This window comes from Denticeps clupeoides, chromosome 9 (assembly GCF_900700375.1).
Source record: "Denticeps clupeoides chromosome 9, fDenClu1.1, whole genome shotgun sequence".
Taxonomy (NCBI): domain Eukaryota; kingdom Metazoa; phylum Chordata; class Actinopteri; order Clupeiformes; family Denticipitidae; genus Denticeps; species Denticeps clupeoides.
Window position 1 is genome coordinate 7,802,570 of NC_041715.1, and position 24,754 is coordinate 7,827,323.

The 24,754-nt window shown below is 46.1% G+C and overlaps 1 protein-coding gene across 1 annotated transcript in view; it reads right to left on the reverse strand.

Annotated features, from left to right (window-relative positions):
- Window positions 1-3,365: 3,365 nt before the first annotated feature.
- clybl (citrate lyase beta like) overlaps window positions 3,366-24,754 on the reverse strand; it is a 59,373-nt gene continuing 37,984 nt past the window's right edge. The window contains exons 3-8 of the mRNA XM_028992177.1: window positions 20,027-20,215; window positions 13,327-13,428; window positions 12,470-12,563; window positions 12,224-12,391; window positions 7,458-7,582; window positions 3,366-6,813 (exon numbers count right to left, since the gene is read on the reverse strand). Of these exons, the coding sequence (XP_028848010.1) occupies window positions 6,718-6,813; window positions 7,458-7,582; window positions 12,224-12,391; window positions 12,470-12,563; window positions 13,327-13,428; window positions 20,027-20,215 (774 nt within the window). The 3' untranslated portion in view covers window positions 3,366-6,717. The remainder of the gene's footprint in view (window positions 6,814-7,457; window positions 7,583-12,223; window positions 12,392-12,469; window positions 12,564-13,326; window positions 13,429-20,026; window positions 20,216-24,754) is intronic.

The following is a 24,754-nucleotide window of genomic DNA, read 5'->3' on the forward strand; positions in this document are numbered from 1 at the left end:
TGTTGGGACTAGGTGGGGAAGAGTGTAATTAAGGGCCAAGTGTCTCGCTCGGGCTTTTGAGTTTGGTATCTACTAGGCTGCTACCGTGCCGATCCTTATTGTTTACTGTTAGAAGCCGGACGACCTCCCGCCGTATCCAGCAGACGCTCAGAGTTCTGGCTGGAACGGGCCGTGGCCGACGGAGCGAAGGAGAATCTGTTCGACCTCCGGCCGACTTGAGAGCCGCACTGCGACACCTGCCCGCCGCGACCCCGCATCGATCCCAGGTCCGGAGCGCCGCCCCGGACAGGGCCCGGCGAAGGCGATGATGGACTCGGGGCCCTGAAGGAATACTCCCAGCGGACGCTTTACGCTGGACTGTCCCGCTCACAAGACAAATTATATAATTAGGCTCGACCCTAATGGGAGCCCCACCTTTGGCCCCTCCTTGACACTTTCAATGGTAAATGACAGCGTCCCTCACTAAAATAACACAGACAATTCATCTAAGTGACAGAGAGCATCTAATCAAGTGGCCTGTCTGCTGTGTGAAGCTTTGGAGCGTAAGTGTACTGTTGTATGCAGATGGAAAACCGTAAAAATAAAAAATTAGCCAAAAAGGAAAACTGGAGACGCGGGTCACTCATCCGATGTACGCCCCACATGTTCTCCCCCTTTAGTTGCCGTTGGTGGAAAGGTAGTGCATTTTGGTTAGGCAGCTGTGGCTGGTGGCTGCCGCTGTTAGTGTACGTGTTGGTGCTTTGTGTTTACGGAATGCCGGAACAGCTCTCACGGCCCGGGGGAGTTCTGACATTTTCGCCCAATTTGTCAGAGCGGCATAATGCTAGCGAAGGCTGCGCCCCGAAAATATCTCATGATCTGGAGTGTACAGTAATGAAGTGACGGTATGACGGAAGGCCGCAGCAATCTCCGGGGTTCTCACTGAGTACTGCGCTCATGGTTCCAAAAAATAATATTACAAAATATACTATCTATCTATCTATCTATCTATCTATCTATCTATCTATCTATCTATCTATCTATCTATCTATCTATCTATCTATCTATCTATCTATCTTCATTAAATATCATGCTGCTGCTTTACTCAGGGCCTCGCCACTTTTTATAAGTTCTAGTTTATAGCTGCACCGTTGCCATGGATCTGGAGACCACGCCCATTTTAAGAGCTTCTTTTAAAAAAAAAAAAAAAAAAAAAAGTTTCCTTAGCAACGCGCCGCCCGTCATAATCACTGTCAAGGCTCCCGGACGGGCCCGGTGGTGGGAGGGTCCCGGTGGGGTTCTCATTACCTGCCGCTCCCGCGTCCACGGACGTGACAGAACAGGCACCGGCAACCGGAATGATAATAATAACATCAACACTAAACACACAAATAATCATAATAATAATAATAACAACAACAACAGCGACGCCGCCGTGGTTTTGGTGACAGTCCCGTCATCTGAGGCCCTGAACAAGGACAGTCACGCGGAACCCACCTCGTCTCCACAATCCTTTTGTGAGCTAGAATATCGGCGCTATTAAAAGCGCGCGAGGAGACCGACATTCGATTAAAATCCTATTTAATTCGGTCTTCGCAGCGCCGCTAATTGAAAGGTTATCCGCTCGCCTTAATTAGCCTAATTGTAAGACATTAGTGGCCGTGGTGTCGAGGCCCGGAGTTTTATTTGTTTTATAAGGGCGAGTCGCGCGCTGCACCCCGCGCCGGGAACTTTGGGGTCAAGTGGCGGTTCATTAGCCGGATCCCCTTCAACTTTCCCCCCGCGTCCCCCTCGGGTGACGGGCTCCCCACACTGAGTGGATTAACGGCAATTAAGCGCCACGAAGTTCATCCCACTCCACGCACAACGACGCCGTAAACTACCGACAAAAAAAACAATAAAAACATGCTGCCCTCGACTCTTGTTATTATAAAAAAAAAAAGATCTCCCAGCCCGCGTCTTCACTGACGTTCGTTGCGAATAAATCACGTCCCGCGATTTAAAATGCGCAGACATACATGTCATTTATGCTCGCGCAACACGGCCGCATTTCCGTCGTGGACAATTTCTGGACATCTTATCAAAAAGTAATAATTACGGGCAAAGTTGTCAGGATGTAGCTGCTGACTAAATCGGAGCTTTACAAATGAATGTATATATATATATATATATATTTTAAATACGGATGTTCTTATTTGAACGTATTTGTTGATTAAACTAATATCTAAAAAGTACATTTTGCAAAATAAGTTGCGGATGTTGGATTCCTATCCTGATGTCCACATTTACACATATATATGTAGTTATAAATATATATTTAAATGACATTTAACTCTCTATATGTGCCACGTGATAAAGTGCAGGACAGGAGATGGTTATCATCTTTAATTGGATTACCGACGATGATGTCACGAAGCGTGACTCCGCAAACACGGACACGCGCGCCGCGTCCCGTTATTTTTTAATCGCATTTCGTTCCCGACCGGAGTCGTTGTCGCCGTCCTCGTCACGCCAGAAACGGGGTGAACGGAACTTTAAAAACGCAGCTCGCCTTTACAACCCCCGCAGGACACGGACAGAAACCTCGATTATTCCTTCATTTCACATGGCAAGAAAAAATAGAGATAAAAAGGAGCCGGACGGGGTCGGGGTGAGGAGGAGGAAGAGGAGGAGGATGGTTCCGATTTGAGCCGAACTTTTCAGAGGGAGTCCCTTCACGTCACAAAAACTCCGAACTTTTCTTCCGTTCCACGGTTATTAGGTGAATAAACAAAGCTCGCTCCTTTTCAATGGAGAAAAAAACGCAGCAGGAGCGACATTTACACCGGCGTGGAACGGAAATGTCAGGCCAGCAAAAAAAAAAAAAAAAAAAAAAACGTAAAATGGCTCAATTATTTTATTTTTGTGCCGGGGTGAAAACTGCACCTGCTCGTCCCTCCCGCAGACAACTAAAACACGGGATCCCGTTCGTTTAAAACAATCAAACATTTCAACTATTACACTTCCAGATCTAGATGTGGTCTGTGCGTGCAATACTGCAGTACACAACCAGTCGCACGTACTCTTAATTTACTCCCGACGCCCGTTAAATACACGTTTCGTTATTAGTTCATATTTCATTCCATTTTGATTTGATTTAATTTCAGTATTGAGCGATACATTTACATGCGAGGACAGTATAGAATTTCCACACTGGAAGGTAATTTCAGACTCTCTTTAATCAACTTTCGAACATGTCCTCCTAATTTCTGGAACATATTAAACTTAAAAAAAAAAAATAAATAACCAACAACAATTAAACAAAATTCTAAATAAAAAAAAAAAAAAAAACAAGAAATTAAAAACAAACAAAAGTCACTCGACTCCAGTCAGAGAACCGGATCTTCGATTTGAATCATTTTTGCTGAGCTAAAAGATGGAATGTTGACCTATTAGTCTTTAAGTCTTGCAAAGTTTCATGAAAAAATGCATCCAAAAAAATATAAAATGAAGGAATATTTTCTAGAGGAACTGCTCTGTTTGTAATGAAGGAGCAGAGCAAGCGAGGCTTGGCGTAAGAAGGGAGTAAACTCGGAGTCGCGCGTGGTCAGGTGTGTTCGGGGGGCGAGCAGGGCGGTAAATGGCGGCTGGTGAAGGGGCAGGTAGTCGGGGGGGGGTCGGGTCGGGTCCCCCCCGAAAGTAAGAAGTTGGGGAGTCACACTGTAACGAGTCGCGTTTTCGGCCGCATCCTAGCAACGGCGCACAAAGGCCCGGGGTTCGCGCGGCTCCCGCCTTTGATCCACCCCCCCACCCCCAGTTTGGAGACGGGGGGGAGGGGGGGGGGGGTCCCAGACCCGCCACCTTCACAAGTCCCGGCCTATTGAGCGGGAATTAGACAGACAGGCTTCAAGGCGCCTTCTTCATCACTTCAGGGTGACGGCAGGCAGCGGGAACCATGGGAAGTTCGGGAAAGTTACAACATTTTTACATATACAGGAAAAAAAAGAAATTAATACTAAAATAACGAAAAAACGAGCAAACAGACACTCAGCAGTCATAGAATGATAAATGTGGTTAATGAATAGATTAAAAAGTAGTTAATAGTGCTACCATAACGTTTGGTCTCACACGCTGTGTAATTGTATAAAACTTATGTTTGGAAAATATTTCATTTATTACGGGCAAAAAAGTTCAAAACTAAAAAACAAAACAAACAAAAAAAAGAAGCCAAACAAGCAATATTAGCATTGAATTTGACAATTGATGAAATATTTCAGCGGCCATATTTTTCGTACTTACCTACAAACGTGATGTTTGTAGGTAAGTATTAATTTTTACTTAAATTTAATGGGACATGGTAATAAACAGTAGCAAAAATGAGGACGAAGTTGTTTGGATTCTTCACTTTTTAATTTTATTAAATAATAACTGAGACGATGCGCGTTTATTATTGCGGATACAAGAAAGTCCATTTAATTTCCATCACGCCTCCTTTCCGTCCCGCTAAAACAATGAAGCCGTTACTGGGGTGGGGCCGCAGGGTGGGGCCGCATCCCCGCGCGGGAAATTAGGCGAATGAAGCCGTCCCGTCGAGATTAATGAGGGAATATGCAAAGCGCTTCGATTTCGCTTTCTACGTCACAACTCGAGCTCCGAGCCTAATTGCGTTCCGTCAAGAATCGGTAATAAAAAAAAAAAAAAGAGAGAGAGAGAGAGGCTCTAATCGCGTTAATTGTAATCAAGCCTCTTTGGGGATAGCGGTAAATGTATTTAAATAAGATTATGTCGAGTTAGCGCCATAATGGGACTGTCATGTAAAATTACACAGCGCGGGGACCCCCTCCCCCCTAATCTACAGAGGCCTGTCCCTCAAACCGGTGGCCAGGGAACCGAAAACCAGAGAAAAAGAAAAGCAATGCACCTCGACCCCCGCGACCAAGGAAAAAGAGACATATAGACATGTATTGATGATATATATTTAGCGGTCACCGAGGTGACAGGGGTGGAGGTCACCCCTCAAAGTTTCACACAACGCGGATTGTATTGGTGAAAGGCGAGAAAGTGGTAAGTAAGGCGAGAAAAATTCGGCTGGACGGCGAAGAAGGTTTGTGGGGCGGCGGCTCGACGTCGTGCCAGCCCTTGGGCCCCGGGGTCCGCAGGCCGCTCCCAACAGCGACGCGTGATAACAGGTGGGAAACGAGATTGAGCGAAGCAAATACAACGCCATTACGAAATTACAAACAAACGAGACCGAAAGGGGGAGCGGGGCAAGGCGGAAAAGACAGGAAAAGGGGGAGAGAGGTGTGGCCCGATGCCAAGCCGCCAGCTTATTGTCGGGCCTTTGGCTGGGCGCAGCGGTCGCTTCGATCGTTTTTTTTTTTTTTTTTAATTTTGATTTGTGTGTGTGTGTGTGTGTGTGTGTGTGTGTGTGTCTGGGCCCAGGCTGGCACGAAGCTGGCATGGGCGCTTTCTGCAGACACAATTGATCATGCGACCTCGAGCCCGACGTGACGGGGAGGCCTTCATTACCACAGTGACCGACTGCACTATTACCCATTCACACGGCCCCCCCACCCCACACCCCAATTATTTCCTCCTAGGCGTGATCAGCGGCGGGAGACAAAGGGCTGCCGGGGACGAGGGGACGCGGCGTACTGTACAACAGAATCAAGTGAAAACAAACAGGCGCATTTGGAGGCGGCGTGCGTTCGCTTGGCGAGAGGCGCTGGGAGGGTGTGTGTGTGTGTGTGTGTGTTTTAATATATATATATATATATTTTTAGATTCAAACTGTGACTGGATGAGAAACAAGATGTCTGGAGCTGGTAGCGCTTCCGGGGAGGAGTTGTGTGGCCGGTGGGCAGACGCCGTGACCCCGGCAACGAGACGGCGGCAATTCCCATACGAAAATACAATTAGCCCAATTTAGCGCTTGTGCGTGTGTGTGTGTGTGTGTGTGTGTGTAGGAGTGTGTAGGTTAGTTCAGGGCCGATGCCAATTATGTTCATCCCTCCCACGCTTTAGTAAGATCACTGGCTCACACACAAAAGGGAAGGGATTTGCAGAGGGCCTCTAACCAAATCTGAGACTGTTGGTTTAAGGAAAAAGTCTCGTCGGCGAGGGGGGGGGGCTCCGATGCGCGCGGCGGAGACGAGCCCGAGGGCTGAATGGACTCTGTTTATTTACCCCGCCGCCCGGCCGCTGAGAGGACATCTCCCCCGACCCGGAGAGGGGCAGGAGGCGCACACACGCGAAACCGGAGACGCCGCGGGCCAGAAAGACGGCCTCTTCCACGCCTGATATGACTTACCGAAAATACCGAAAACTGGTCAGCTACGCTCAATAGTTCTTCAAATTAAAATCCAAGAGCGAACCCGAAGTCTGGCCAGTACACAAAACACACACACACACACACACACACACTGTCTTGCAATTCTTTTGTGCATTTGCAGGTCACATGACATGGCCTGGATGTCTGGATGTCGGATGGTTTTTTGGTCATGTGAATGAAAACAGTCGTTTGTGTTGGTTCTTTTTTTCCCACATTTTGATAATAATGCTTTAATTTGAGACAAACCTGTAGTGGAAGCAGATCTCCAGACACACACACACACACACACACACACACACACCAGCGCAGAGAAACAGCTGTACTAGTGTGAGAGAAGCTGCAGCGGGACGCCATGGAGACGGGCCCGATGAAAGCGCGGATTCCACGTCCGGATGAAAGATAGAGGGACGCGGCCGTCCTGGTGAAGGTCACTTCGCCGGGATGGCGGCGGCCAGAGTAACGATGTTCTGGGCCTGCCTCAGCAGCGGCATGTCAATCATGCTGCCTCGGAAGGTGAAGGCACCCTGAGGACACGTGAGAGAGAGAGACAAGAGAGGAGGAGACGGCATGAAAACCAGGCCACATCACTTACGTTTTATTGTTTTATGATCGAACCCGGAGCACAGGGTCGTCTAACTGGAGTTGGCGGGAAAGCGTCTGCAGCACAAAGAGGACCAATAGCAGCAACATCCGTCCGTCGCCTTGGGAACGATATAGCCGATGCTGTCAGAAACGGACCAAACTTTTCCCGTGGCGGTCAGAGAGCGGGACGTGACCGGTGATGGGGCGTGACAAGCGCCGTGACAATCAAGACGGGAAAAGCGCTGCAACCCAGAAACGATAAGGGGTGCGGGAGCGGCGCGCGAGGGACACCGCAGGCTGTCCCCACTGTAAGAATTACTGGCAGGACAGATCAGCCGAGCCCCGGCGGCCCACGGAGCAGAAAACACGGGACCCGGCGATGCGCTAAATTAGGAGCAATAATATTCTGCACTTAATTTGGGGGCGCCGGTGAAAGCGGCGAGGGGCGCGTCACGCCGCACGCTGGTGGGGTGTGGCAGGGCGTGCAGAAACACACGAACCGCACACACGAACGCGCGAACGGCGCGTCTGCAGCAACGTTTCATTACCGGTGAGAAATATGAACAGAAATACGTCACTACTGTACCTTTCCCAATTCCTGATGCTCATTAAAGGACGCTATTAAATCGTGTGCCCACTTTATTCTCTCTTGACTCGGGGAGAATTCTTCTTGGACCACATTGACCTGGTTGGGGTGGATAACTTGTTTACCTGAGAGGGGACAAAAACACAAAAATTAGAATAAAGTGGAGTACATTTTTTTTTATAATATTTAATTTTAATAATATTAATAATTTTAATATTAAAAATACAAAAAAAATAAACATTTTAAGGGCTGAAAATGAATGAAGAAACATGTTAAAATGACAAATGTCTGTGCGGTTTAGAGGTGAGACAGCAGTGGGCTGGACTCCTCTACTGCCACCGCTGAATTTGAGGGAGACATCGCGGGGACGCAGGATGCTATGAATCATGGGTGTCATCTCGATTTTGGCTCCGAGCCTTGCTGAACTCTGGAACTTTACTGCACGCTTAGTTACACTTCAATCTGCACCGGGGACTGCATGGCTCTACAGTCTGTTTCTCATTACAGGGTCTGTGTTCGAGCGACACACACACACACACACACATACAGCGATACATCCACACACATATCCAGATATAGACATCAGGCTGAAAAGGCAAAGAAATATGTGAAGAGCAGGACAGTGCAAGTTAATGACCAGCTATAAGGGTGAAGAATCGGAGGTGACAATAATACATGAGCGTGAAATCCCAGTTTATGACACGCGAGGAGAGGGTCTGGTTACTAAAACTGGCCCTCGGAACAGCGCATGGCCTGACATCTGTGATCCCTTCATTTATTAAAATAAAAGAATATATATATCATTTTTTTTCCCCTCTTTAAAAATCTGAATATTGTAAAATGTTGTAAATAAAGACGTAGACATCGGTGTGATTGTGAAGAATGGACATGATAACCATATTCACCCTCTCTGATGAAACTGTTCCGACATAACCTGTCAGCACCGAGCTTAAACTAGCTATAACTTCAGGTTTTTGAAAAACGACAGCGCTGCAACCTTCACTCGAAGGCTTAACGGCGTCGCCGAGGTACAAATCCTTAAAGGTGGTGGCTGGCGGGAGCAGAATTTAGTGAGAGAGGGAACCTTCAGCCCCATCTGCTAGCCTTACCCTGTTTAACCCTCGCCACGCACCTCTCGAGGGCCATCTGTGGAACATTTCTGTTCCCATCAGTTATTTGGGTTATGGTGTAATTTGGGCCAAATGTCTTGAACGGCTACGAAAAAAGACAAAAATGCCCATGCGTCCATCACAAATGGTCAGGAGCTTATTTGAGTCTGAGCATCTGAACAATATGCCCGGGTTCGGTGTGGTGAGTGCGTGCACTGCCAGTGTTCTGCACTCCTCAAAGTCCCCGAGGACGCGGCGTGTTGGATCAACTGCCTAAAGAGGAGGCTCTCGTACCCTGTCTGCTACGCCCATTCCAGAATAGAGTCGCAGGGGGTAGTTCCCTCACATCAACAAAATATGCCCCCTTCCGCAAGCTGCCACCTGTTCCCGAGCCGTCCCTGTTAAGCCCAGCCAGAAACGGAGTAGGCGGGGAGGCGGGGCCCGGGCCGGCCGGCGGCCCGCCATTGGCTCGCCGCGTTCCATTATTCATACTTCCTTGAGCCTGCCGGCCAATCGTGACCTGCCATCTGGTGTCGGGGGTCTCATTGGAGCGTTCTTACTTAGCACAGAGTCACCGGCCTGATGATGCAGTCAGTGTATCTGTCACATTTAAATCAAATTACAATCTCCTTTACAATGGAGGGGGTCGTCAATGAAACGCGCCAGGCCCCTATCGACTAGTTAAACAAACAAAATGGTTGCAAAAGTTGATTCAAATATTCGCAAACGAATACATATGAACATTTACAGTTATGACAAATAAGTAACATTCCAGTACATTATATTGTCCATAATATAATACTTTAATGCCCTTAAAGTGCTTGAGCGGATGAAGGTCGGCCGTTGCGCAGGTACGGATTTCGTGAAGAGCATTACTCCTTAAACAGACTCGCGTCTGCAACCGGCAAGATTACGCGATATGCCCCTCGCCATTAATCTCTTAATCCAAAGTGCTCCGAGCACCTCTTTCACATGGAATTGGACGGACATTGCCAGTGTGCCATCGTCTGGCTTGTGTCTGTGTTGTTAGGAAGTGGATAGTGGATGGATTCTGCTTCGCTGGTGGTATTTAAATGCCCCCCGGTCTCTGGAGAGGCTGTCGAGGTGACGGAGGGACGCTAATGTTTCTATTTAAAACACTGATGAGCAGTCAAGTCTGCTGGGAGCAGCTGCTCCTGAGATTTGCTCCTCCGGAAATGCTTTTGTTTTATAATTTTTCTTTTTTAAATTGCATTCTGGGAGCACGCACACCATGCTTATGTCACAAAGTCCGGAGGCGCTGCGGGCCCAGTTTCCCCCTTCTCTCTGCAGAAGGTCTGTAAACAGCGTTGCTGGCAGAGGCTCCCCACAACGCGACGGTAGAACGGCGGAGGGGGAACCGGCTGCCGTGGTGCGAGAAGCGGGACGGGTTCGTTAGCCGGTGCTCCGCCCGGCCGCAATGGCGTCAGCGCTCGGCTCGCCGCCGCACAGCACGTTCTGTGAAAACGGCAAATAAACAAAATCCTGCGATGCATTAAAACGCCTTGTATAAAGGAAGTGCCACGTGGCACATGCCCAGCCCTTCCGCATGCTTCCGTTTTACTTTACATGCAAGGCCAACCTCCCCAGCCACTTCCACCCAGTTTACGCAAAGCCCTTAATTAAATTCTAACCACAGATTGTTTGATAATTACAAGGATCACAGACTTTCAACTCAAAATTAGGGCCGCGGAGGAAGAGAATAGGAGACGAGACAAAGGGAAATAGCTGCGCTGGAGAGGAAGTGTTACTGTATACACAGATTAGCTGGGGCAACACTATGCATTCTGCAAACAGCAATTACGTATTCATTAGCAGATCCACAGAGGAGGACGGTTTTCAGCCTCCTGTGGCCAGTTACGCACACACCAGGGCTCCACTCGCGTTGCCTGGCTACAAACCCACACGGAGCTTAGCTGTGAACATACGCCCCCCCCCCCCTACCATCACATCCAACAAACATGCACACATACACACTCCAAAAATATATATATATTTACCCCCCCGCGCACTTTAATTGTGAACAAAGCAAACAAAATGGAAACATACTGACTTTTTTTTTTTTTTTTTACTCCCGCAAAGGTATTATGTCGTGTTTTTTTTTTTTTTTTTTTTTTTTTCTGCCACTATTGTAACACAAAAGATAAAATCATTTGTGGCAAGTGGTTATCTTGGAGTGAGTTCTTCAAATTAGAATGTGGCAGGCGTGCGTGCATATCGTAATGACAAATAATAAGCCGGCGCGGAATCAGAAGGCGAACAGTACAGCCCGAGAACAACTGGCTCTATTCAAAGCGGCGTTTTTAGAATTCATAAAACACACTAACGAGCACAATAAAAGGAGATGGGGGGCAGGGAGCGGCGGGGACGGGGGTGAAGAGAGGGATGAAGGACTCCGAGGACCCCGGGAACTGGCGGAAGCGACAGAAGCGAAGGGTTGGATTTTCATAAAGCCAGCGCGTCCGTCCTCTATTGACCATGCCTGCAGAAAGGCTGCTGGGCTTTAGGGAGGGTGACGCCGTGCTGAGGGCTCGCTCTGGAGGAATGGGCCGCGGGAAAAGGATGGGTTTGGCCGATACTGAATTTCCAGAAACGATTTTCCTATCATCCATAATTACATAATAGTTACTATGCCAAAACATGTAAGTCCCGTTTTTCAGTAAAAACACGTAAAATATTGTATTTTGCCCTTTAGTCTGTTATTTATGGATATATTTATGGATATCACAGGGCGTAAGTTGACACCACTTTTAAATATCTTATATTTCGTCCAGTACAACTATTTTCAGCAAGGACAAAAACTGATTATCGCCAATACTGAATAGCTGCTGGAACCTAGAAGGAACTAATGGTGTGGATACATGAGAGTAATTGGATAGACGATAGTATTATTTTTGCAATACTGTATCGGTAACAAATTCTATATAATTTTTAATCCTCTTTAAAAAAAAAAAATGCTCTTGATTAGCATTTAAACCAGGATTCACTAATACGTGTGTGTGTGTGTGTGTGTGTGTGTATATATATATATATATATAGACCTTTTTTTTACTTCAACCTGTATACAAATGTACAATTAGATTTTTATGTACAGTATTGCAATATGTCAAGATATATCGAATCGTAACCCCTGTATCGTGACATAAACAAAGTTATAACCAACTGCTTGTTTATTGTGTGGAAGAGCAGCCAAAGCAAACTACTGGAAACTCACAAAAACTGTAAAAAACACGATTTCTCCCCAACAATCAGAGCAGTGTCCAATCAGATCAGTATGCACAGAACATGGTCGTGGCTTCAATAAATGGCGCTTGCCAGCATACGGGGCCCACAATATCACGCTTATATCCTGTAGGGTTTAATAGCGCTGAATACACTCATATCGATATATATCGAGCACAGCATTATGGATGCCTGAAGAGCCTCTGCTGCTGCAGAGGTCTATGGTAAAACAGTAATCTGGTAAAAGATCTGGAAGAAGAGGACGGAATAAGGCTGCGGTTGTTTGACATTTAGAGGGAGCGGTTATTTTTTTTTCCGATTCTAGAGGACACTTGAGGAGGCTTCAGCAGCGATGCATTGTTGGCATCTAGAGGAGCAGCGTGGTACTGTAGGAGGAGCCGAGATGGGGAGCCGTACCGGTAAAGCCCATCAGCGCTCCCTCCCTGGCCTGCTGACGGAGCCCTGCCTCGTCCCGGTAGTCAATGTGAACCAGGTCGATGGCCTGCAGGCCGAACGCTTTGGCGGTCACCACCACTTTCTGCCGGGCGTAGAGCAGCTCCCGGGCGTCGCTGGTTCGCGTGGCACCTGCGGAGATATGCACACAATCAGTCGAAATTCTCATAGATTATTTCGAATGATTTAATGATTTAATCAAGACAGAACCTATGCTGGCGCAAAAGTCGTCCGAACCAAAGACGACACCGTCGTGATGCAGGCCAACCTCCGGCTGGAGCTTCTGAAGCTCCTCACACACGTCCTGACAGCGACAGAGGATACACAAAGCAGTGTGTAATCACGTGTGTGTAGTCAGAGGAAGCAGACATCCTGGCACTCCATCAACTCACATCTCCACCATCAGCGCACCTCTCCTGTCCTCTGGACACACTTTCAACATGGTGGTCTCCCACCCCGAACGTGCCAGCTTCCTTAACCCCCAGCCCCGCTCCCACACTCGTGTCCACGCGGCCGGTTAATGAGCGGCCTGATGTTAGTTCCCGCCGTAATAAATTACGAAATTAAAAAAAACAACAAAAAAAAAAACGTGTGAGAGCGAGAGGGTGTCCAGGGCCGAGAGGCTGAACGCGGGGAGGGTGACGTTTGGGAGTGTGAGTCAGGAATGGAACAGATGGAATTTGTCTGATGCTTTTGTCGGCTTTCAAATTAATTTCACTTCTTGCTGTGACGCTGCAATATTTTCCTGCTCCGGGATTCGGTTCTTGCAGCCCAGCTGCGTGTTCAAGACAAAAACTAATAATGGAAAAAAAAAGATTAAATCAAAGAAATAAGGTGAAATAAAGAAAATCAAAAGCAGCAAGGACTGTGTGCTTTTACACATATAAAGAAAACATGTCCTTTCCCACTGGATTCAACGAAAGGGGGAAAAACACATTTAACTGAACCCAAATGACTAAAAAATGTTTTTTTTTTTTCATGAAAACTCTACTGACACATGGCTACACTGATATATAATAAAAGTCCTATAAAAACACTAACGTGTGCACAATTTGGACATCATTTACCTGAAAATTGAGCAGACCCACAGCGGTTTCCACAAAGGCGACTAGGCGAACAGGCTCCGACAGCGCCCGGCCCTTCAAGTGCTGCAGAAACCTGCCAACAAACTGAAACACACACGTCTCTAACAACCACCTTCAGCAACATTGCCTTCTCACAAAAAAAAGAAAAAAAAAGTCAGCCGGTGTCAGAAATTCCTATTTTTAATCTCCTGTAGGATGTGGAAGGGGAGGGTGCATTATGATATCACATCTGATGGCCGTAAAAGCGCGGATCAAGTTCAAATTTTCTGCACCCTAAAGTACATCCTCCACAGAGCCCCTCAAGAAATACCACATGTTCCAGTGTGTCTTTTGAGTGAGAACCAGAAAAAAAAGAGAGGGGAAGGTGGGGGAGGAAGGGAATGAAAAGGAAGAAACAAGACTCAGGCTGCTCTTTGAGAGCAGTTTTTATTAGAGTGTTCTGCAGTCCGGTTCCCCCAGTCGAGGCAACGGCGAGATGCGGGACAATCGGGGTTGTGATATGACACTCGGCTCCGGCTTTCATTCCCGTACGCTTCCCACTAATATTTGAGCTTACCTAAGAAGGCTTTAAAATGAAGTTTAGTTCTTTGAAGACCAAAGCATTCCGATTTTTTTCCAACAGACCAGTTCACAGCTAGGTCTGGACTGCCAGTGGGGTAGCCCAAATTCCAAAATCTATCATCTGGAAACACACAAAAGCTCCCTCCGTCAGATATTTCCTTTCAAAGCCAGGAAAAAAAGAGAAAGGGAGAGAGGAAAAAAAAAAAACTCAAAGTAGAAATGTGTAATTCCCTGTCCCCCCACCTTCCCTCACTCCGGCTACCCGCTTCACACACAAGGGATGGAGGATCAAAATAACCTCAGGTAAGTCAACGCTATTATTAAAAAAAAAAAAAACATAGACAAATATATCCACCACGCCACACACTTGTTTTGGCTCAAAGAATATTCCTTCATTGAAGGATTTTTTTTTTTTAATGGGGAGAATTTTAATCATCTCCCCATTCAATCTCAGTTGGATAAATCATATCTGAGAGATTTGCATAAATATAAACCATCAAAGACTTTTCATCTTCAAAGGGGTTTTCAAGACCCAATAAAGCTTTGTACTGTAATCATCAGAGGTCACAACCCTGCAGGAGTAATGCTGCTATGGCAACATAAAAACTAACGCTGAAGGCTTAGCATAACATTGTCCCCCCCCCCGACAGAAAGAAATCGGTGTTCCCAAAGAGGGATGCTTGTTTGGCCGGGGCTCAGTTTCCTTTTTCTCAGCTTTTATCGGGGGGCTGTATTTTTGGCTTTATTGGCCAGAGCTCTTTTTTTTTCTTTCTTTATGGAAAATCATCACGCTGGCCCATTTCCGGTGCTGTGACAGATTTGGTGCACTTATGCAGTCTCAATTCAATAAAAGAAGGGAAAAAAAAGAAAAGAAAAGAAAGAAAGAAAGAAAGAAAAAAAAAAAAAAAAAAAAAAAAGAAGGCTGAGGCCAACAATGCCGAGCCCCGGCGCTGTGATTGCGCGAGCCATTAGGATGTCTACAAGTGACAGGAAATTACTGGTATGCTTTCACCGGTTTAAGTGCACGACAGCCGAAACCCTGGAATTAAATGTTTATTCAATCACATTGAAACGTTCCCAGTGGTCAACTGTTGCCTTCTCAATCCAGAGGCGGTTCGGTCTTTGGGGGTCTTTCGGGTAGCAGCAACGTAAAACACACCTTGTCGCCCCACAGCCCCCACAGCCTCGAACCGCAGGCCGAAGTTAAAAAACAACAAAGCGAACGGGCAAAACGTGATCGTATGAGATCCAGGGCGAGAAAAGAAAAAGTAAGAAAAAAAAAACAAGGGCGGCAAATGGACAAGTTTCAATTAAATTTCTTCAAAAGGGGCGGGGGCAGATTAAATGTTTCCGGCCTGCTGAAGTGTTCATTTCACAGAAGCGCAGAAAGGAAGAGAGAAAGAGAAAGGCGGGGGAGGGGATGGGCAGAGAGCGGCGAGGGGGTGGGTGGGTGATTCTTTCAGTCCCGGTGCACACCCAGTAGTGGGCTGGCAAGAATGCACATGGCTCCGAATTTGTGGGAGAATTGTCCCCGAACAAAGGCGAGAGTTACGCCTGTTATACTCCAATAAGCCTTGTCAGTCAAACAAGCAGAGGGAGCGAGGGGAGAAGGACGGGGCAAAAGATTTCCACACAAAAGGGAACAAGTAAGCCCATCTTTTAGCAACAAATCAGTCTGGAGGTTCCACTCCTAATATAAATAAAAAAAGGGGGAAAATAAACAACAGAGGGATTTACGGCTCCGGCTACAAAGGGAGGGAGAGGCAGAGAAAGAGGATAATCAGGCCTGTGGTACGGCAACTTCAAATCTCTAAGGGCCAGTTAGCAAGTGTTTAATCCAGCGCAGACAAGTCGGGCAACCCACAAACACACACACTTACACACAAAAGGGAGGCCGGGAGAGGGAGGGTCATTCACACTCCGGCCTGCATCACAGCTACAACGCGCTTGTTAACGTGCAAATGATTTGAGAATAGCTGATGTTGGATTTTGACAGGGCCGTCCGAGGTCGGCGTGGAAGATGAAGGTAAGTCAACGCCGAGGAACTAGACGAGCCCAGGAGATCCTATCAGACCGTCCATCGTGCCACTGGAGCAGCACACACTCTGGGGGTCAAAGGTCGACTATTTTACATTTTATATAGTCATATGCTCACTGTCATTATGGATTACAGAATTTAATAACTGTCTGACATAAAAGTTGTGAAGAATGTTTGTGTATTCGAATACACCAAGAGTGTCATAAACCTTGTTGAAATTTATGCTGAACAATAAATAATCCTTTCAAGGTTCCAAGGTTTAGTTTTTCTTAATTTCCAACACTCTCAGACCTTTGGTCCCGCACAATAGCTCAAATGTACAAAAACATTAGAATTAAAATATTTTTATACAGAGAACTGTGCAAAAGTTTTCTGTGACAGTGTATTTCTTGGTGCCGGTCCCAAGCCCAGGTAGACGGGGAGGGTGGCATCTGGCATAAATCCTTTGCCAGGCCAGTTGTGCGGACAGCCGGACCGGCTGAGCCATTGCGGAGATCCCTATTGGGCGAATCTGGGGGACGGAGTCAGTAGTGAAACTAAGTTATTTTATTTATTTATTTTTTTCGTTCAGGGACTGTCTTAAAGTGTAAAACACTAATAAGAATAATTAAATAGTGAAAGTGTCAGTAGTGTCTACAGATGGAGAACAATACTGAAAACAATAGGAGAACAGAGTCTCTCTCTAAATAATGTCATTGTTCCATGAGTCTTTTTCACACTACTTTACTCTTTTTTAGTTTTTTTTGCAATTGATTTTGCAGTTACAGGAAATGGTTTATTGTTGTGATTATTGTGAAATGATGATTTTTTATTTTTTTTTCTTGTACGTCACCGCATAAAAATCATGTACTCAACAGTAAATGGGAAATTACTGGCCAGGTTGCTGTTTTTTTGGACTCAGGGGGCCACTAGGGATCATGGACGCCGAGGGAGACCTGGTCTGTTTCATGTTTCGGCGCTCGTGACTGGTGGGCGGCGGCCTGCGTTAGGTCGGGATGCTCTCAATCTCGCGCACCCCGCTGCGCTCCAGCACACCCCCGCGCGCGTGACTTGAGAAGAACGTGTTCTGCTCATGGCCACGCGACTGTACGCTGCTCACCTGTCACCCACATATGAGGCCAGAAAATAGAAAACGCTCCTTACTTGTAACATATGCGAGGTGTCTGATGGACTGAAATGATGCATGCAGTGCATCTCAGTGTGTGTGTGTGTGTGTGTGTGTGTCTGACACCTAATCCAAGGGCTGCTCATGAATCACATGCCAAATTTTCTTATTTCTTTTCATTCAGCCCAGACCTTACTGGATCTTACCGGATGTTTTGCTAAGACCCAAGCTTGCATGTCTTCAAAAGCAACAAAAGCTCAACATTGTATTTTTGCCCTACAAATCTCAGCTGAACATGCATGTGAATTACATGAAGCAGTGCATTTTCTGTTTAAGTGTGAATGAAAGTATTATTCTGTTTGTTCGTTTTTTTTCCAGCCCCACAGGTACCAGCGATTTCTGAAAGGACAGGAAAAAGCCTTGAGGAAAGGAAAAGCAGAGAAAAGGAGAACTGGTAGAACACCTGTCAGCAATTAAAAGAGGGAAGAAACGGAGCCCAGCCCAGGAAATATATGGGCGCTAATTAAGGCCACTAGTTAAAAACTTCCTGCTTCTGGCCGGGAGAGGCTGTGGGGACCAGACTGGACCCCCTACCCCAGCTCCCTCTTTCTCACCCTCCCTTTACCTAGTTAAGACATTGCACCTCCTTTTCAGGTCTAAAAAAGCATATATCATGTGGTGCGGCTGAATACATGCAGGTTTCTGCCCAAGGAGGGTTGGGGTCAGACAGGAGGGGGGGTGGCGTGTCGAGGGTGTGGAGGAGGGCTGGGGGGCGGGGCTGTGTTGTCGCATCCGGGTGTGGTGGCACATATGGAGATGCTCAGGAAGTGCGTTGTTTAATGATGCCACCGTCTCCCGACCTGCTAGGTCTACAGAGGATATCTTGTAGGAAGCGCCCACACCCACTTCACGTGCGACTGTTCCACCCTGCATCGCCAATTAGTTCAATTTGTGCTGCAAGACAAGAATCTTATCAATATTCGATTTTAAAATCTAATTAGTGATTTGTTTTTACGGCCCCCTACTGCTGATACTGCCTTTTAAGGTTGAAATGATTGAAATGTATATTTTCACAAAAGAATATTGTGATAAAGGTTACTTGTTCTTGTGATTTTAAACTGTTAAAACTGTTTTGAGTATAAAATGAAAAAATATATATACATGCGAGGTATTTCTGTATTGTAAATCCATTTTCGTACCATTCCGAATTACTTTATGAAAGCTTTCATAATGCTCATTCTGACAAAGACGTAGAACTTCTGTATTAAGCGTCAGAACTGCAGAATTGTTCAAACCTTGGTACATTGACACAAGCGCATCACCAAAAGAACCAAGTGCTTATTATGTAATACTTTATTTATAACCATTCTATATAACCATTATATTTGCCCACAGTCCATATACCTTCAAAGGGCAGCCTGTCTGAGGTCAGCCGTTTAAACCACACGTTTAACCATATGTTTGCACGGTAAAGGAGCGGTAGGGTGACTAACGAGAAATGGTGAGGAGGTGCGGAGCTGAAACGGACTCCAGCCTCTGGCAACGAAAGCAATGTCTGGGGTGTGGGACAACTGTGACTGTGATGTTAATGTGTCCGGGAGCACACCTGAATCATTATGGCTGGAACAAGAGCTTTTTATTCATGCAAGCTGGTAGTCGACAGTACAACACGCCCATTTTTACTTACTGACTAGCGAGAATGCGGCTGCTCTTACTCTCTGGCACCACGCAATGGAGACGATGCCTAACCTCCCACCTACACTCGATTGTGTTTAACCCCCCATGTAACACACATCTCGACATGCAACATTCAACTATTTACATCCAACCCGCTCATTTCCTGGCACATTTCCTTTCCTTTCTAGGCTAGCTAGCGCCGACTGATAAGCAACACAGTCCCTACTAAAAGTGAGGTGCATCTGGTCCGTCTGACAAATTGTAAAAGTCAATGTGAACCCTGAGCTTACCCACCCCTGGCTTAAAGGGTTCAATAAGTGAAATAAGTGAACAGAACCAGATCTATTTGCTGCTTATTTAGACTGGGATGAGAATTTTTATACATTTTGAGTTTTATAATTTTTTGGGTTTTATAATTTTTTTGCGCCAGCAAGGACACGGTTCATCTGAAAGGCCCCTGAGCTTGATGAAAGGCCCCTGACTGCAGATGAAAGCAGGGAGACTCTCTCATTTCTCAGTCACATCTAACTACTTCTAAGGCCAAATTTCAAAATGTCCTTGCTTTCTTGAGCAAATGCCAAGGAAAACACCCCTGTCTCCCAGGGCCCAGCAACAGGGATCAATTCCCATTTTACAGGGAAATGGAAAAAGTTTGTTATTATTCTTTTGAAGAGACCTGTGGTTTCCTCTTACTTCATGAGTTTATATATATATGTAGGGGACGCAAAAAAAAGAAATAAATAAAAGCTTGAAAATGTCAGATGTTTTAAGTGTTTCTCAAGTGTTTTCGTACAATGCTCTGCTCCTGGCTTTCCCGTGGATGCTCGTTGTGTGATGTCCACTGGTGTGACAGCCAGTCAATTCTGCGCAAAACACAAAGAGACGAATCGCCAGACTGATGCAAAAGGGGTCTGCTGCTCTGTGCCGAACGTGTTGTAAATAATTGTAGGGCGGTAAAGTGTGAACTCCACAAATCCTGCTGCTACCACTGCGCCCCTGATCAACACACTTAAGATGGTGTTACTCCAGCGGGACTGAACCAGTAATTAGTGAAGCTGCTCTAGAAAAGAGGGGACAGATAAATAGAATAGGCGTGAAAAATATAAAAATCAGGGGGGAAAAATGAATAATGGATAGTTAGATTTGGGCTTCAGTCTCAGATCAGTTCACAGCTGCTTTAACTAGACACTGTCCTCACTGCTCAAGGGAAAACAGGCACGACTAGAACACGGGGTGCTGTTGGATCTAGTTCCTGACTCTTGATTGTGGAGTGGAAGTACTCAATGGGAAAAAAAACTCACCCACTGCACTTCCTCCCTGTTCTCCACCTTGGGCAGCATGAGGGCCACGGGCAGCAGCTTCCCCTGCAGGACGACCTCCAGGTCTGCGTCCGCCAGGCCGCTGGACACGGAGTTCACCCGGACACACTTCTCCGTGCGTCCCAACGCCAGCTCAGGCAGCATCCTCGTGATGGTTTCTCGAGCTTCCCCCTGTCAGATAAACGCCTTTTGTTGAGAGGTGCTTGCTGCTTGCTGATGATTAAATATAATACAAAAAAAAGAGAATAAGAATGTAAATAAGTACATTTAGGCTTCAGTGTTGATGGCCAAACAGTACAAACCCGGTAAAAAAACTCATTTCTGTGTCATCCAAGAAGAAATAATAATAGCCATTCTGAGAAAGCTTAGAAAAGAGCACAATTCACAGCTAACAAAAGAATTTCAGGCAATTTTTCCATTTTGCTGTTAAAATACAAAATGACTGGTGGCCTGAATTGTGCAAAAGCATTATGTAACACAAAACAAATCTGCCTGCTGAATGGCCACCCGAATGCACACAATGGCAACAAATAAGAGAAGCCAGGCCCACCTCCAAGAACATTACACTTAAGTTCATCTTTGTTATTGCTCAACTGAAAACAGTGGACAATGGCCAACTGCATGCCAGGTAACACCATGAAACATGTCGACATGAAAAAGCCAATAAACGTATAAAAGGACACTGTTATTTCTAACAGCGCGCCATCAATCTGGAATGCACACCGCAGAGCAGAAAAAAAAAATTAGATAAAGTCGGGATACAGGAGAGAAGATGGCAACTGGTGGCACCTGGGATTAAAGAGCAAAAAACGGCCTGGAGAACGGGATCACCCACAAAACAAATGTAGCAAGGACTTTAAACACTCACAACTCATACACACAGGTATACACACGCAATATGCACATGTTGACTCAAGGACCTACGTTAAAAGAGACAAATGCATACACATGCAAACAGACACACATGCTCATATAAAGTGGAAACGTGAAGTGATTGTCATTGTGAAACACTGCAGCACAGCACATGGTGACACATCAAAATGTGCCCTCTGCTTTTAACCATCACCCTTGGTGAGCAGTGGGCAGCCATGACAGGCGCCCGGGGAGCAGTGTGTGGGGACGGTGCTTTGATCAGTGGCACCTCAGTGGCAGCTTGGGATTCGAACCGGGAACCTTCCGATTAAGGGTCTGCTTCCTTACCCGCTAGGCCACCACTGCACAAAATATTCAAATACATTCACTCGTGCTCACACATGCACAAACAAAACAAAATGCACACATAAAGAATCCATACAAAAAAAAACACACACACAAGCTAAACTGCATAGTGGCTCCGTCACAAACACAGTCATTGTAGCACAGAGACAGGAAGTAGGAGGAGGGAGGAAGAGAGAAAAATCAAAGTCGAATCTCCAGCTCGGCTCCTATCAGTGACACTGCAGCACACGCCGGCAGATCCAAACCAGATGTGGCCGAGGAGGGGAGCGAGCGTGGAGGGCTGGAGGGAGGTGCGGCGCCGGGAAAAAGGTCTTCTCCAGCCCAAAAGCAGGACGCTTTTCGGGGAGGAAAATGTGGTCCGAGTTAAACAGCGTGAGGAAATGGTAGCTTAGGACTTGTCAGGTCAGATCAGAGGTGGGCCCAGAGAGCGAGAGAGAGGCATAAAACGAGAAGGGTGGGGGGGATACAGAGAAGATAAAAAAAAGTGAGACATGCAAAAAAAAACTAAAAAAAGAAAGAAAAGGGGAAAGAGTCTGGGAGGCAGGACAGAGACCCAGACAGAGTAAAAAGAAATAAAGAGGGAGAAAGATGTTCTTTGGGGGTCTGTCGTTAATTAGCAGGAAGAAAGAAAAGAAAAATAGAAAAAACGGGAGCGCTTAAAAGAGCTGGGGGAGGATAATGAAGCTCAGAGGTTAATGAAAGATGAATACAGAGCACTCGGGGCTGGGTCATCCTTACTTCACTCACACAAAGCCACTCGGGGGGCTACCCCCTCAGCCACCGCCAGACCCGTCTCGCACCAGACCAAAGAAGACCGCGGTGGGGGAAGTAGGCTAGCCTGCCCCCCCGATAGTCACCGATCTCCCAAAGGCCAGAGGGATGTATCCATAACTCACCACAGAGATACCAGCATTGGCCAATCCAGAGCCTCCTCTCCCTGTCCCTTTCCAAATCCCATCATGGTCTCAGATCTGCACATGTTGACTTTGTTGAGAGTTGAGAGATTTGTCAGCCTAAAATCCTAAGCTGTTCATCTGGTTTACTTTATCGACTTGGCCTTGCTAATGAGACCCCCCCAAAAAATTCTCTGCATGCTACTAGCATCCTCACCACTGAAGGTTGTTGAAGGCAAGGGTATAGTTATATAATAAATGTAACTATATAATATAACTCATATTATGATCCTATTTTATTATGCTAATCCTGCGTATTGAAGGTTACTGTCTTATTTCCATGGCAGGAATTTCTGATAACTGGGAGCTGTGTGTTATGGTCGCATCTGTCTATGCAGTCTATCATCAGCATGAAAAACATAAAGAACTTTGATCATACATGAGATGCATCCAGGCGTTTCAAAATTTATATTCCACGCTTAAGGTATTAAACGAACATGGGGTTCAAGCAAAACTGCCCGTTTATAAACACACTTTAGGCTATTCTGTCATGACAAATGCACTTTGAACAAACATCTGAAAGAGCAGCATTTGAGCTTGTGTCAGTGGGGAAGGCTCTCTTGCTCACCTTCACTCACCGCAAATTGACAGAACGTTGCGGAGAGCGCCTTGGTTCCTGTGGGCTGAGCAACTCTGAGCTTGAATAAAGCACTTTGAAAAAGAAATGTTTTACATTAATAGATCGCCAGCCAACATGTTGCTTCAAAGCTCATGCCCCAATCACCTAGCATCCCACAGAGTGCCCAGGAAAGCCCAGGTTCCACTGAGCTTTTGATTTCCTCCATCAAGCCCATCATTAAAGCCTGACACCGAGTCATGACAGCATGTCCACAAAACTCTCAAGCACAAAACAATGGACTTTCATGTCTGGAAATATTGACCTTTGCCAAAGGAAAGCCTGACTTCCTTCATACACTGAGAGGCTCAGAATTGTGGACTCCAACTGAGCGATATGCCAGAAAAAGAGCTGTACGGCAGGATTACACGGCGCAGGTGTTGCAGTCCAATAGGGGCTAGGAGGTTATAGTGTCCACCCTGCACTCACGCAATGCACATACTCTATAGGAATCAATAAGCCCTGAAATCGGAATTAATTTCAGGTGAATCTGGATGCGGATATGGGATCTATGCCCTGTGGTGTGTTAAAAAGGGCAGACAACACATAGCACTAAAGAAAGAGCCAGATAGGAGGTTATACGAGTAAGACCCAATTAGCCCAGCAATGCAATGTGAAATCAGCCCCTTTAAAAAAATTATATATTAATATTTTGCTGTTCAGACTGTTCAGCGTTGTAATGTTGGTTTTTGCGCTGAAAATTGTTTGTTTAGTGGTCTGGCATTCCGGCAATGAAAAGTCAATCTTCAGCTGTCAATGTGAAACAAGCTTTTTTCTAAGTGTGACTGGTAAACATGTCACAATGTAGTCAGTATAATAATTCTGATCAATTAATAGGAAAAAGATCCCCAAAAATCTAATGCCTGCACCCAGGTGCTTTGAGATTCATTGCAAAGAATGTTCCGTTGAACACTCTTGACATTGCGGGAATATAAAAATGAAGCAATTCTGGTGGGGCTCAAGTTATCGCTTTCTTTTTTCTACTTTCTTTCCTTTCAATTTAGCCCCCTGTCATTTTGCAGCCTGCTGTGAGGATGGTGATGCCACTCAGAATGAGATGTACTTATGGGAAGTGCTATCTTGGATACCTGTAGGTGTGAAATTCTCCAGAACAATGACTCCCTGGACAATGACTCCCAACGAGTGACAAGCCAACCGGGATATGTGGTTTTCCACTGGCTTGTTTGAACTCTACAGTCCTTGATGAGACCATCTCATTGGCTGTATTGGGACTAGCCTGGGTGCAAGGGAACCTCTAATTGATCTTTCAATGACCTCAGGAAGTCAGGACCTCCATATAACATTTAATCTGAAGGACAACGCACATCACATTGCAGCACAACATTTCCATTATTGGGGCACAGGGATTAACCCTGAGCCCAGGGTGGTACTACCGAAGCTTTCAAGGAAGTCTCCCAAACCAGGGTGCTAGTAGCCTAGCAGATAACACACTCATCAATGAATCTAAAAACCAAAAAGACACAGGTTCAAACCCCACTTACTTCCTAGAGCAAGACACTTAATCCTGAGTGTCTCCAGTGGGGGACTGTCCCTGTAACTACTGATTGTAAGGCGCTCTGGATAAAGGGCATCTGCTAAATGTCGTAAAAATATAAACCTGAGATTACCTGGGAGTACAGGCCAAACTCAATCAGTTTAGCTTCAGGTTGAACTTCAGAATGAACTACAGAATGATCTGGCTGCTGGTAGTATCTTAGAGTGAAATGAACTTGGCAAAGGCCTGCAAAGTTATCACTATGATTGGGGTGAAAAAGTCAATTGCTGAAAAGCCTTGTCACTGTCATGTCACCGTCACACCTGGAGAATGTCCTGTCATGGCTCAGGATGATGTCTTTTTCTGAGCTTGTGCACGCTCAGTGCAAAATGGTCTCCACTGCACAGTGGTGGATAAAAAAATGAATT